The 13950-nt window shown below is 40.2% G+C and overlaps 1 protein-coding gene across 4 annotated transcripts in view; it reads right to left on the reverse strand.

Annotated features, from left to right (window-relative positions):
• The window catches only part of PTPRG (protein tyrosine phosphatase receptor type G), a 705739-nt gene that overhangs the window by 16656 nt on the left and 675133 nt on the right, over positions 1-13950 (reverse strand). For all 4 annotated transcript variants that reach the window (XM_081072430.1, XM_081072431.1, XM_081072429.1 and 1 more), the window contains 9 exons: positions 12069-12151; positions 11747-11881; positions 10622-10756; positions 8509-8681; positions 6892-7027; positions 6152-6298; positions 4108-4201; positions 3148-3224; positions 2536-2664 (listed from right to left, as the gene is read on the reverse strand). In XM_081072430.1, coding sequence (XP_080928556.1) covers positions 2536-2664; positions 3148-3224; positions 4108-4201; positions 6152-6298; positions 6892-7027; positions 8509-8681; positions 10622-10756; positions 11747-11881; positions 12069-12151 — 1109 coding nt within the window. The remainder of the gene's footprint in view (positions 1-2535; positions 2665-3147; positions 3225-4107; positions 4202-6151; positions 6299-6891; positions 7028-8508; positions 8682-10621; positions 10757-11746; positions 11882-12068; positions 12152-13950) is intronic.

Genomic DNA, 13950 nt, shown 5'->3' on the forward strand with positions numbered 1-13950 from the left:
GGGAAGCTTTCAAATGTGCATCTATTTTAAAAGTAAATATTCAGGCTTGGCACTTGTATTCTATTGCTGAAAATTACAGAGGCTCCAAAAAAGTTAATTGTTGCGTAGGTTGGAGGAATACAGTGATTTTGACAATAAGCTCCCTTGCCCCTTTTCTAATCAGTTCAAACAGCAAACTGTAGTCTGCATATAATATACAGATTTCTATGGGCTTTTTCCTGAAAATGCTAGATACGACTAGTGAAGTCAGAAATAACTCTGAATAGTGTTCAAAACAAAGAAGGTTTTGTTTACTCTTACATTGTTGCATCAGAAATGAGCCAACAGTCCAATAAGACTTATCACCCTTTCAAGTTTCAATACAGGTTATTGCCAAGTACATTTTTATTTTTAAAGCTCAGCATAAGGGGAAACAGATCAGCAATTGGGTTTAGTCTATACAAAAGAAGTCTGTAACTGTCATGTGTTTTAATACATTTTATCCAAGATGAAATGGAATTAGGGCCCTTTTAACAGACACTAAAAACAGAAGGTATGATGGGTAGGGCCTCTAAATATAACCAATATATTCAGATTAAGCATAGGATTTAGGATTGGATGTGATCCTGAATAAATTAATCTATTCTAGCCTTGAATTCCACATATGAAAAGTGGGAATAATGAAACTACCTACCTCAATGACCTTTTCTGACGCTAACATGAATAGTAAATGATATGACTGGGCTAAAGACTGCCAAAGGGATTTTAGTTATGATAGAAGAAAAGCAGAGAAAAACTTTCGGATAGAAGTAATAAACTAGAGGATAACAGATCATCTTGAAGACTGAGAAAAATAAATGCTACTTCTTAATTCAGTAGGCATCTGGTCTCGCAGTTATTTTGCTTACAAATATATTTATGTAGGTCAAAGATGCTTCAGTATCTGTAACGAACGGTGCTTTCTGAGGAGGTACTGGGACTCCGGGCTAGTCACAGAATTGTGGTCTTGTAAAGTTACAGTATTAAGTAGCAATAAAGCAAACATAGGAATCCAGAGACAATATCTTTAGGAAAACTGCAATAAATCTCCCTTTGGACCCTGGAGCTGAGAATGCAGACAGGCATGACTCCAGACTGGCATCCTTAGGCCTCAGAGACGCTGAGACTACCCGTTGCAGGGCAGTTCCTGTACCCACACTGTTTGCAGAACACCTATCCACTTATTTCCTCCAGTCTCCCCCTAGCCTCCCCATGCAAATGCGCTTGTGGGTAGATGCTTTTGGTGACTGCCCTCTGTTAAGTGACAATAAGAAAATACTGACTCATCCAACAAATGAACGAACGTTTTAACAACCCTAAATGCCTCCAATTTCCACATGCCAAACAGAATAGACCCCTACTGCCAGCTAATTTGAAAATTTACACTCCAGTTTTTAGCTTCAGATTCTCAACTTTGTTGCCATTCTATCATACAGAAGCAGCCTTGGTATTCTGAAGCTGGAGCAAAATGCGACAAAGTGAAGAAGTTCCTACTGACTGGCACACAGTCAAATAAATGCATGTCATCCAGACTAGGGGTTCAATCACAGGCTGTTCTTTCTTGATGAAAAAACTCACTGATCTGACACTCAGGGAGGCAGATCCTCATTGTTTTTTGTGTTTGTTTTTACTTCATGGGCTTACATGTCCTTACAGTAACTTTTGAACCCAACTAATTCAAACTTAGAGATCTCAGCACAAACATTTAAGCTCATTTTTATAAACATGCTGACCCTTCTCCTATAGAGTTTAGAGATCTCCATAGGGAAGGACTAAAGTTCTTAAAAAACACCTTTAAGCTGTAACTAAATAGCCTTTCCTTATCTCCTTCCTGTAACATAGCTGGCTTACCTATGGCATGGAGGAAAAGGAATGATACGTTCTTATTACTTTTGATACAATTTAGGGGGTGAGGGTGGGAAACATTTTTATGATGAGGGTGGGACATACACTAGAGCAAAAAATGATTGAAAGCAATAGCTCTGGAGATGGTGACTCGGGTTCAAATCCTGACTCCAGTTATTTGTGTATGCCCTTGGGCAAGTTATTCCCCTCAGTTTTCTCAGCTATTAAATGAGATGACAATAGTATCGTGTTATACAATTGTAGTGGGGACTGAATGAGTTAGTTACTACATGTAGAGTCTTAAGCACAGTTACGTACTCCAGTGTTAGCTGCTATGATTTATGTTTTTCAAAAGTGACATAGCAACTAAGAGGTCGGCTTAAGGTCATATATTAATGAGGTTAGTTAAAAGGGACTTTTCAAAACCTTTCATCACACTGCTATGTACAGTACAATTGAGGAGAGATAACTAGCGTTAGAGAATCAAGTGCTAGAACTGATAGGGGTGGTAACTGTGAGACTACAGAAGGAATCTACACAGACTTAAAGAGGAGAGGTCGAAATTCCCTCCCGAACATACACAGACACTGTGGCCCTGTGGCAAGGTATCAAAGTAATTTATGCTCATGGCCCCACAGGCTCATTAATATAGAGCAGATGTGCTTTACTTACCAAGCTCTGGTTGTCTGGCAGCATGACAATGATCTGTGCATTATGATCCCAAATCATCCGCCAGAAATCTTTCGTAGTATGTGGCAGAGGATGCTGGGTTATAATAAATTCATTGCTCCTATAATAGCCCTTCAGTGAGGGAGACGACAAATCAGTGATTATGAGTGTTTTATTCTAACTTTGCAGTAGTAAAATATATTCATGAATTAAGACAGCATTGTTTTGACGGTACTAAAATAATTGAAAAAGGCAGTCAGTGCATTTGGCTAATTTTTAGATGTACGTCTGCTAACAAGTGTAGACAATTTTCTCTCTACATGCAATTCACTTCCAGTTACCCCTGCTGTTTTTACTTCACAGTAATTTCAACATTTATTCAAAGATTAGATGGGTGAAATTAACAATAAAATTAATTCCTTAACAAGCATTTTTCTACCCCCCACTGATTTAGATGTCTTTTGTTAGCAATTTCAAGATACAGAAATCTCTATAATTTTGATATTACACATTGAGAAATTATTTGAAAAGTGAAATCAGTCACATAAGTGGTATCCGCTCTTTAGCACCTTGCAGTTTAATTGACTTTATTTATAATTAACTGTTGACTCTCACCATGATATATGAAGCATTAATGTAATCTGTTCCTTTCATTCCAGGCAATGGTGCAAGACCCACCCGAGCACGCTCAGCTATCAAATGGAAAAAAACAAAAACACCACATTGCCTTATTATACACATAGAACCAACGGCACTTCTCAGATACACTTAGCGAGGAATATACCCCCCTGGTTCTCTTTTCTTTTAAGACTTCACTATATTTTTAACCAAGCTCAAGTGTTATCGGCTAAGGCAGAATGAAATTTTGCCACACATTTCCAGAAGAACATAGGCATTACAGGAATAAAATTTTACTGTGGGAGAGGTTTTCACAGCAGATCACTAATGCCCTGTGCAGAGGCGACAGAGGGTTTCAGATACCATTTTTCTCTGGTTTGCTATTCCTACAACTGTACCAGTGTATTTTACTTGGCTCTTCTGCCATCCCTTTATCCATCTCTTTCTCCCCACAAAGGGCTTACAGGGCAGTGGTGTTTCCAGTAGGTTCTCTCCGGTGCTCATGCCTGTGTAAGGAGCACGCGGCGTCCTCTGCGGGGTCCCGAGTTAGTTATACAAAGGTCACCACCTATCGACAGTGCTTTGATCTCAATAGCCACAATACTTTAGTTGTGTAGTTCTCCTTGTGCAGGTTAACGCAGGCCTCAAAGTTTTAAAGGAGTGTTAATGCCACAGTGGTAACACTTTCCTTTTTTAAATTAAGACCGGGTAGAAGTAACGTAATTGGTGAATTTTGAGGTGAACTGAACTGAAGCTAGATTTCATGTCACACAGATGCAGAGGCTTGCTGGCACTGGCAGCCAGCCCTCCCAGCGTCATCAAACTGCCCCAGTTGTCCTACACAAGACCGTTCCCTTTGGTAATAGCTGCCTTTTTCTTTACATAATGTATAAAGATCCAAGAATGGCAAAAAATACTGGCACACTCAACCAAGTAAAACTGATTTTGAGATCTTACATGGCACGACTGAAGAGTTTCTGTTCTTTTCTTTGTTACACTCTTTCTGAGCACTAAAGCATTCCACATATTTTGCATTACATTGTGTAACCAGCTGCAAGGAAAGCAACATTTTAGTTTTCATTCAAAGGTATAGTTGTAGACATGTTCACTAACATAACTATGATAATCATTTCACAATATATACAGAAGACAAATCATTACTTTGTATACCTTGAACTTATACAATGTTACATATCAATTATATATCAATAAAGGTGGAAAAACAACAAAACAAACAAACAAAAGGTATAACTGATAGCATTTGACGATCTGGCAAAAAATACCAGTAATCAGATTACTGAGGAACAGAAACATTATTAAATCCCAAAGAACACTTTTGGTGTTTCACTAGTGGTACTTCTCTCAATGGTTGTTGGTATGCTGGTCATATTTCTGCTATCAGGTATTAAGCTCCTTGATGACAGGTACTACGGAAGTAATAGATATTTACTCAGTGTGGATTTTTCTGTGGATGTCATTGCTTCTGTAAATTTTGTTTGTGTAATTCCCCATAGGCCCATGAGCTCAGGTGGGTCTACACTAGAAAAGACTGCTTCATGGGAATAAGAGCCAATCACATTTCTTAAAGATTAAGAAGTTCTCAGTAAATTTCTTAGAACTGACATTGTTCTAAGGCTGTTATAAATAGTTAGCCTAGTAGTTGGGTTATTCTTTCATTGCTATAAATTGTTTGAAGCATTTTGTCCATATTTTGGTCCATCCTAGAGTTTACGGGAACGGTCTCCTCCAAATGCTTTAGTATTACTGTCAAGGGCCTGGGATGTAGTTTTCAAGTTTCTGATTCTTGTTTCTTTCCTTCTATTTAAATTCTAAAGTGGTTAGTGTCTGTAAAAGAAGCAATTACCTGATTCCCAATGGAATAAACTGATTTCTTTGATGAATTTTTGTTTTTTTTTTAAAGGATGTGTGAACATATACTGCAGAGATGATACAGAAAGGCAGAATTTAAGAGATGTTGGTACTTAAGAATTTCACTTGAAACATTTAAAAGGAGACACTATGTCCCCACTATGAATTGCCTCAAATGACTTTTAGAGAAGTAGTTGGGAGGTTATAAAAGGAGAGCTAGAAATTTGAAACTGTTATGACTGAATTCTCAGTGAAATTAAATCTATGTTTCATTTCATATCACTTATTTGCTTGGCAGTCTCATTGTTCAGCTGAGATTTAAATGACGGTTTCAAAGTCTATGAGAAAGTTTTACTATGAAAACTAAAACTGTACAGATTCATCTCCTTCTTTCCATCTTGACACAAAATGAGAAGTTACATATAGAGCAATATGCAAAAAAACACAGAATTTAAAAGACCAAGAGACGAATAGGAAAGCACTTAGTGATTGGAGAGACAGACAGTTGAAAGTTATCATAAATCCTTTGAGATAATTCAGCTTTTCTGATCTAATTACTTTAATAGTCCTTATAGTCTCTCTTTTCACCTTTACTTGAAGTCACTGCCATATAAACCTTAGCTGCCTTTCAACTTGTGCATGCCCCGGTCAAAGAAGAAGAACAACCATTTAGGGAAAGTTAACTTTTCTCTAATATTCTTTAGTAACTCTTTTCTACTAGTTTCTAAATAATCTGCTAGGATAGTCTTTCAAATAGCTTTATTTTTAAGACAGTATGTCAACAATAACCATTCTTATTAAGGGTAAGGTAGATTAGCTTAGAAAAAATGCCAGGGCTAGTTTTTGTACTGAAACGACTAATTCAAAGCTTAGCCCATTGTGGTCAGGGGCTGAGGTTTATGTTCAGATAAAGTCGTAAGAAGTCGAACTGCTCACAAGAGCAGTCCTACTTGGATACCAACAGTGCATACATAGACGGAACTTTATGTTTCTTTGTGTTACGTGAGGAGTACAAATATTAATCCATTTCAGTCTATACATTCACACACAAAAAAACATGACCCTTCCCCCAACTCAAGGCATTTCTTTACTTTCTTGCTATTTCACCAAAGACATGTATGCGAAGGCCTACCTTGAATTGTTTTTCCAGTCGTGTCTTTCCTCCTACTCCTGGTATGAGGATGCTGTTAACATAGCTATGCAGTTGATTTGAAGATACTTCAGTCTCCTTCCCAAGAATGGCTTCCAGCAAGGCATCATGGATGAAGATGTATTGCTCCTAAAAAGGTCCAATGCATGGCGGTCACTGGGGACAGCTGTTAAGGGGCAGTCACCTCTATCCCATTCACAGAACCTACCTTTGATAAGCTCTTCCCCTAACAGGCACCACCCAGTGAATCCTTAAGCATTTACATGTGGTTTGCCCCAATACTTACTGGCTTACCCACCATTACTTGTTTTGGGGTAGAGACTATGTTTAGTTCTGTATTCCATACCATGCCTAACACAGTAGGTTCAATGCAGCACACAGTGAAGAAATGTGTGTTCAGTGAAGGCCTTTAGAGTAACTCTCACATGTATTTCTCAGGTCAAACGACATGTTTAACTCTTCATAGCGTTGAACACAGCCCTACATACAACCGTATTGGCTACAAAAGTGCTCATGTAGTTGTTGAGAAATCCAAATTTAAGATCCACACAGAAATGGAAAAGGATGAACCAAAGGATAGTATCATGGCCAGGCTATCTTCTAATACAAACCTGTAAATTCCTTTAAGCTCTACGAGAATGAAGCTGTCTCCTCAATATCGTTCCACTTTCAGTTCAAGAATGTGCTCCAGTCTCATGAGCGCCCTGGCCGCTACCACTTACCTCCGTCTGGACGAGGTAGTTACGCTGTGTCCTGATGTGCTTCAGGAATCCCAGGACATTAACTGTGCTTTTGTCTTTGATCTGCTGCAGCATGCTGTCGATTACAATGTAGGTGCCTGTCCTGCCCACACCAGCGCTGGAAGACACGGGGACACTCCACTAGTGCCTTCTGCTTTATCACATTGTGAACGCGGACTGGACAAATTACAACCTAATCTCTAAAGAGCATAGAAATCACCCTGTTGTTTCGATAGGTTATTAGTGCATTTCCCATCTCATCAGTCTTGATGGGGATCAAAGACTACCTTTTTATCATAAGAGCTGCAGACTAAGGTTACACACTTGCTTTCTCTGCCTCCCTTGCCGCTCAAGCAAAGGATGCAATTCAGGAAAGCAAGGGACCACTAGGTGTCTTTCTTGGCAGCAGCCATCTCTACCCAAGGACCACATCTGCTGAGGCAAATATGCAGGGAGTTTTCACGTGCTGTTTGGGCAGGCACCTCGTTCTCCACCTCACCCTGTGATTCTGGGAGTGCCCAGTAGCCTTTCAGTAACCTCCCATTCTGCCCAACTCCCCCAGCCTGCTCAGTATTAGAAAGTTCCTATTTAAAGGGGCACTTTCTTTTAGTTATCCCGGTATAGAATAAGAATACCACATCTGGAAAATGTGGCCTCTTATTCACATTTATGCTATTAAACGAAAATACTGAGGAAGATCTACGTTCTGTCATACGGGATAGGAAGCTTCTTTAGGCAGAATCCTAATGTGTTCACCTCACACAACTCAGTTGATACCTAAGCTCTTTGATACACATTTATGTCTATTTTAGTGATTCCTAAATGGGTTGGCAAAAATGTAGAGTTCACATGGGATTTGAAACAAAAGACGGCTCCGATTTCTGGAAAGAACTTTGCCGTAGTATAAGAACACCCTAAAGCAGTGCTTCGAACGGGCTGTGTAGCTATGCAACATAAATCACAGACTAAACAATACTCATTTGAATACCAAAATGGAAAAAGAAAAGCTAAAAATGCAATTACAGATGCAACACAATGAAAGCAGTTTTAAATAACCAGCTAAGGTTGTTTAAGGTAGACAGAAAATAGGCTTTGTAGAAGGCTTTCCCAGGCTTTTTAAAAGGTATTTTATATAGCACGTATAAACTAAAAAACTGAAAATAAAGTCCTTTCATACATTTTATAATTATTATTTAGAGGAACCCTACAGAAACGCTGTATATAAAAACTCAAAATCTCTAGTGTGGAAAGCTCTCAACTTGTGTTTAAGGTCAGGTTTTTATATATTAGGAGCAGCCTACAAACAATGTGGGTTTTATTAATAATAAGATGATGTTATAAACACTAGAGATTCATTGCCAAAGACTAGCTTTTGTTGTAACCCCAGAAGCAGCAGATGACTTCTTCACGTCATGGGAATACAGTTACTTTACATAATCCTAACAGGTCTTATTGGTCCCAGTTTTCAGTGGAAGACTCGGTCTCTAAATCAAACAAGACAGTAGCAGGGACACAGCGGGCCAAGCTTCCAGGCCCACTTCCACGGCCCGCCCACTTGCGGTGCCGAATCCAGGCAGAAGGGCCAGACGCCAGCCCTACCTGCAGTGCACCAACACAGGGCCCATCTCCGGCGTGCGTGCTGCTGAGGATCTCCTCACGAAAGTCAGGACAGGGAGGGCGTACTCGGGAACTCCCATGTCGGGCCACTGTGTGTAGTGATACTGGATCACCACCCTTTCGTTCTGACGCCCTTTGGGATTTCCCTTCTGACCCTGTGAGAAGGGTGAGAAAAAGACGTCTTGAAGCTGAGTGTGGGCATTCTGGATAAAAATAACGTAAGCATGTTAAGGAAACAGAAGCTCTGATCTCATTCGCCCTAATTACCATTCCTGGGCCACGTGATTTCCTCTTTGTGGCCATCTCATGCCATAAATGGGGACATTTCCTGGCTGGATGGGAAGTATCAGACATCTTTCAGAAGAGAAAATGGGTTAAGACTGTACCAAGAATGAATGCTTAATGTCAGTCTTTTGGACTTGGAACCATCCAGAGCACTTTAGAATTTCCTGACTTCTTGCCCTAGCTCCAAAGGCCCTACTGCTTTGCTCTCCTTCGCCCGGGGGCCACGACTCCCTGCTTGTCCCGCTGTCCAGGCTGGCGGCCGCTGTGCAGGCCCTGGAAGTGTGGGGAACGTCCTCTGTGACTAACGAGTCTCAATCTTTAGAGTCAAAGGCAAAAATAAATGTATCTGTCACCTTCATAAATGAATTTTTCAGAGTGGTTTTCCTTTAAGTGGCTGAACTTTTTACATTTGGACTACTCTGGATGAAAAATTTCTCAATAGATCACTTGCTGGGATACGTCTTTCCTTATTACCAATAACTCTAAAACTAAAAACAATTTTGGATGACTCAGGGTCATGAATAAATCAACACTGAAGCTTGTACGGTGTTTGGCCTGGTGCTACAAAAGCCCTGGATGGCTTTTATTTCTTAATTCTTCTGTTAACTCTCATTTTCCTGTTTCTTACTTTCATTTATTATTTCATCCTCTTGTGAGTGTGCGAATACGTAAAGGTCCTATTTGACTTCTTCCCCTGACACAAGCTGTTTCTAAAATGAGAGTCCGTGGGCCGTGTTTAAGTATGTGAAGGATTTCCCTGAGTTATGGGTTTTTTACATATAAACTGGTTATTGCTTAGCTTGAGCCAACTAACAGTTCTATTACAAAGAACACAGATAACTACGGGGCTACTGATTCTCATATGCTTCTGCCGTTCTCAGAAAAAAAACTGTACATAGAAAGGACTGTTACCCTTGGACCAGAGATGGGCTTCAGAGTCACTGAAATAGTACATAATAATTTGAGTAAATGTGAATTCTTCTGGGGCAGGAAGGGTACAGTTTTACCACATTCTCAAAGATGTCCAAGACTCAGAAAAAAATTAAGACCCAATGCTACAAACAACTGCCATCATTCCCAAGGCTCTGTAGAGTAACTACATTTTCTTCATGATCATCTCGAGTTTGCAGCACTGCCATAATGATATGTAAGTCTTTATAGGACAATGGAGTTTAAATAAGAGAAACTGAGGTAACTTGAAAGCAACATTTCCACCAGGTGTGATTCTCAGGATGTTAACAGTTCTACAGAAAGGGTTTTTATTGTTAAGTCACATTAAGAAACACCAGGTAAAACAAAGTTAAATAGATTTCTTAACTCTAACACTCTGGTCACCTGTGTTCATTATACACTTCTAAGGGCAGGGACGTATGTTACACAGCATTCATTTTCCATACCTCATTAAGTACCCAAATCTGATTTTGCAAGCATTTTCCATTCCTTAGAACACACTTTGTGAAACAACGCTTTAAAGCTCTCAGAAAATTGGAATTAAAAAGCTAAATCAACAGATGCTGCCATATTTCCATATTTACTGGTTATCAAAACCTAAGAGGACCTTTTTTTAAAAATATGAAGCCTTCTTCATGAAGAGATTAAAGAACTCAATCAGGCCAGTTAAATTCTATTATGTGCTTTGCCAATATCTTTCACACAATACATTGATGTCAATCAAAAGAGTTGTGAAAAAATGCTTTAAGATACTTTTTTAAAACGAAGTTGGTTCTGAGAATTGGCCTTGGTTGTACAGCGATTTTCATACACGTTTTAAAAAGAGAGGCCTTGGCAGCCCACCCAATTCCTTTTGTACCTTTTTCACTTTTGTATTTCTGACTGAAAAACGACGAACAGTATAGCAGGCGTGTACTTTTGTGCTCTTCAGCGTGACTATAATGTTTCCATACTCCTCAGTATTCTCTGTGGGCCAGTACTGATCACATTTTCGCTGCAAAAAGAAACACGTTGTAAACTGCAACTGCCGTAACTGTACTGTTGATAATGTAATTTCAAATGACAGAGTTAAAACACAGGTAATATCACCATGTAGTTGACAGGAAAAGGAACACAGGGGCTGAACGTCTTACAGGCAGGCATTACCTCTGAAGAGGTTAATCTTGGGACAAGTTTGGCCAAGTTCATTTGAGAAATAGGCCTACTATTCATGATCATCTTTCAACACATGATACACTTTAAAGAGGGCCTAAGAGAGAAACCTGTATGCTTGACCTATAAGAAATGTGGGTAGGACATGTTATAAAGGGAATTGTAGTGAGGCCGGGCCACATTCGGTTACCAGTAACAGAATATTCGTATTACAGCTTGGGTCACTGAGGCAAAGAGGGACTCCACAGTCAAAGTGAAGCTGTAGTGATTCTGAGTACTAAACCTGGAAGTTAGCCCTTATTCCAGCCTAAATTAGCACCATGTATTAAAAGTTCATTTTCTAACAAAGTCTAAAGTATTATCTTTAAAAAAGGTTCTCTTAATGATGGTCAAGGTGTTTAAAGTCCGTTTAATTCCCCCAGTCTGAACTGTTAGTAGTTCTCTGACTAAACTATATTTCTTCCAACTTCCCTGCTTTTGTTCTATCACCATACATGGAATGCCCTTCCTTCTCTTTTCAGCCTCCTCTTAACATCGTTCAAATCTCACCTCATATAGTTTCTTTATAAAATATCTGTACTAGAAGATACATTCATCCATTTTTCCAGCATTCACATAATACCTTCTTCATCTCTATTATCACATTTAATCCACTCTTGTAAGTGGGTAGTTCTCTTTCCCCCTAGACCACAAGCAAGGTAAGGGCAGAGAGGACACTTTTCATTTCTGTAACTCTTTGTATCTGGTCAAGTTCCTACCTGTAACAGGTACTCCATAAATATTTTTTTGAACAAGGATACACGATTAACATATTAAGCCAAAAGGTGCTTACTCTTCCTTTTTCCACAAGATTCGTAATCATGATAATGATTCCAGTGTTTTGTTCCCAAATCATCCTCCAGAAATCTTCAAATGTAGACTTTAAAGGTCCCTGGGTGGCAATGTAGGCTTTTGCTTTGTTGTAACCCTTCAAAGGTGACACAGCACAAAGTACGATGAAAGCAATATCACAGACTAGTTAATAATTCAAGTGCCATCCATATTGAATAGGCTGTGTTTTTAGTGTAAGCCCTGTGCATCATTAAAACACATTCAACAGTCTCTGAGGCACTCTTCAATTATCGAACAGGTTTATAAAAACATTTTTGACTTACATCGACATAGTTTGCATTAATGTAGTCGCTGTGCTTAGAGTCTTTTCCTGGTAAAGGTCTTAACTTCACTCTACTGTGATCATCTACAGAGGATAAGAAAAAAAAAAGAAAAAGAAAAACCATAATGTATAATTCAAAAACTAGCAGCATTCTGAAGCACAAAATAAAGCAAACAGGTAATGTAGCGTCTCCCAGAAGCCCCCTGAGAAATCTTTTGGAACAACAACTAAAAATTAAAAGATACAGCATTCAAAATAACTGCACAAATATAGGGATACTTCTGCCTCAGGTTCTGACCTGTGAGTGCCCAAAAAATGCATGCTGAGGTCATTATTAGTTCATGCAAATTGCACCCCTCCAAAATGTCCTTGTCCTATGTTTCAAAACCAATACAAGGCCTTTCATTACCCACACCCCTATACCCTCCCCATTAATAGAAACATAAAGCATGATTATTATATCAAGTTGACAACTTCTATTTTCAGAAGATTCCATTGCTAAATTCAGTTGGACTCCCCACGACTCCAACAGAACCTAATTGAGGGAACTAAAACTGCTTCTAAGAGTAATGTCATTGCAGGAATCTGAGTCAATGATCAGGTTTTAGGATCCACTTAACTTTAACTTATGAACAAAACGGATATGATGCTAAGTGCCTCTAGTTGCCCAACTGACTGAGCTTGTAACTTTAGGATAACAAACTAAAGGAAGCTGAGATCATAATTTTATTTTTCCTTACCTAGAAACGGGCAAAAGCCAATTTACATTTGTTTATACTCATGATTATGAAAGGCTGGTTCAGAGGATTTCAGGTCAAGATGGCAAAGTAGGTAAAGGCTGGGCTTGCCTCCTCTCATGACCACACGAAATTACAACTAAACTACAAAACTTTGAGAATCGTCCAAAGCCTAGCTGAACCAAAGACCTACCTCTAAGGACATAAAGAAGCCACTTGAAGACTCTACGAGGGGCAGAGAGATGGAAAGGGCTGATCACACACTCATGTGTAACTGTTAAAAATCGGGAGGGATATCTGGCTGTGGAGGTCCTCCCCAGAGGAGTGAGGGGACCCAGCACCATACTAGGCTCTCCATTCCAGGGTTCCAGCACCCAAGAGAGAAGTCCCCATAACTTCTGGCGGTGAAAACCAGTGGAGATTGTGGCTGAGATAGAGGGCAGCTGGAATCCCAGGCACCCCTCTTAAAGGGACAGTGCACAGACTTATTCACTGACAGACTCACTTGCTGCTGAGCTCGTGTGCTGGGGCAGCGGCTCAAAAGATGCCAGGGACATAAATGGAAGAACTGAATTGTAGGGCTTCAGAACAAGGTCTGGAGAGGCAGCTTTCTGCCAGAGAGAAGTGCTGCAGAAGCCACTGCTCCTTTGTTGATCCCTACCCCCTGCTGGCATGCAGATGCAGGTGGCTGCCATATCTAAGTCTCCACCAACTGGGCCAACAACGTTCATCAACCCCTGCCCCTCCCCTTAACTAACTTTAGGGCCCATCCAAGCTGCTTCTAATGGCTTTTCTACACAAATGGCCTGCCTTGACTTACTGCAGACTTTCCTAAAAATCTCTCAAAGGCTCACAAACACCAAACAAGTAGCATCTGGCTTTGGCATGTCCCGTACCAATTGCTGAGCAGGCCCAAGCCCAGCACTAGTGACAGCCGACATCGGTTTGCAGCTTGGCCTCATGAGGTACCTCCAAGTCCAGCGTGGGTGGCAGCCATCTGCAGACTGCTCTGTGGTTCATGCCAGGTGGCCCTGGGCGGGGCACAGGTTTCAACTGAACTTGGCCTGTGGTGAGCCCCCCTCTCAGAGGGTTCCAGGGCTGGCGTGGCCAGTGGCCAGCTTCAGACCAAGCAGGAGCATCACCTGG

Source organism: Rhinolophus hipposideros (genome assembly GCF_964194185.1).
Source record: "Rhinolophus hipposideros genome assembly, chromosome: 14".
Classification (NCBI taxonomy): Eukaryota; Metazoa; Chordata; class Mammalia; order Chiroptera; family Rhinolophidae; genus Rhinolophus; species Rhinolophus hipposideros.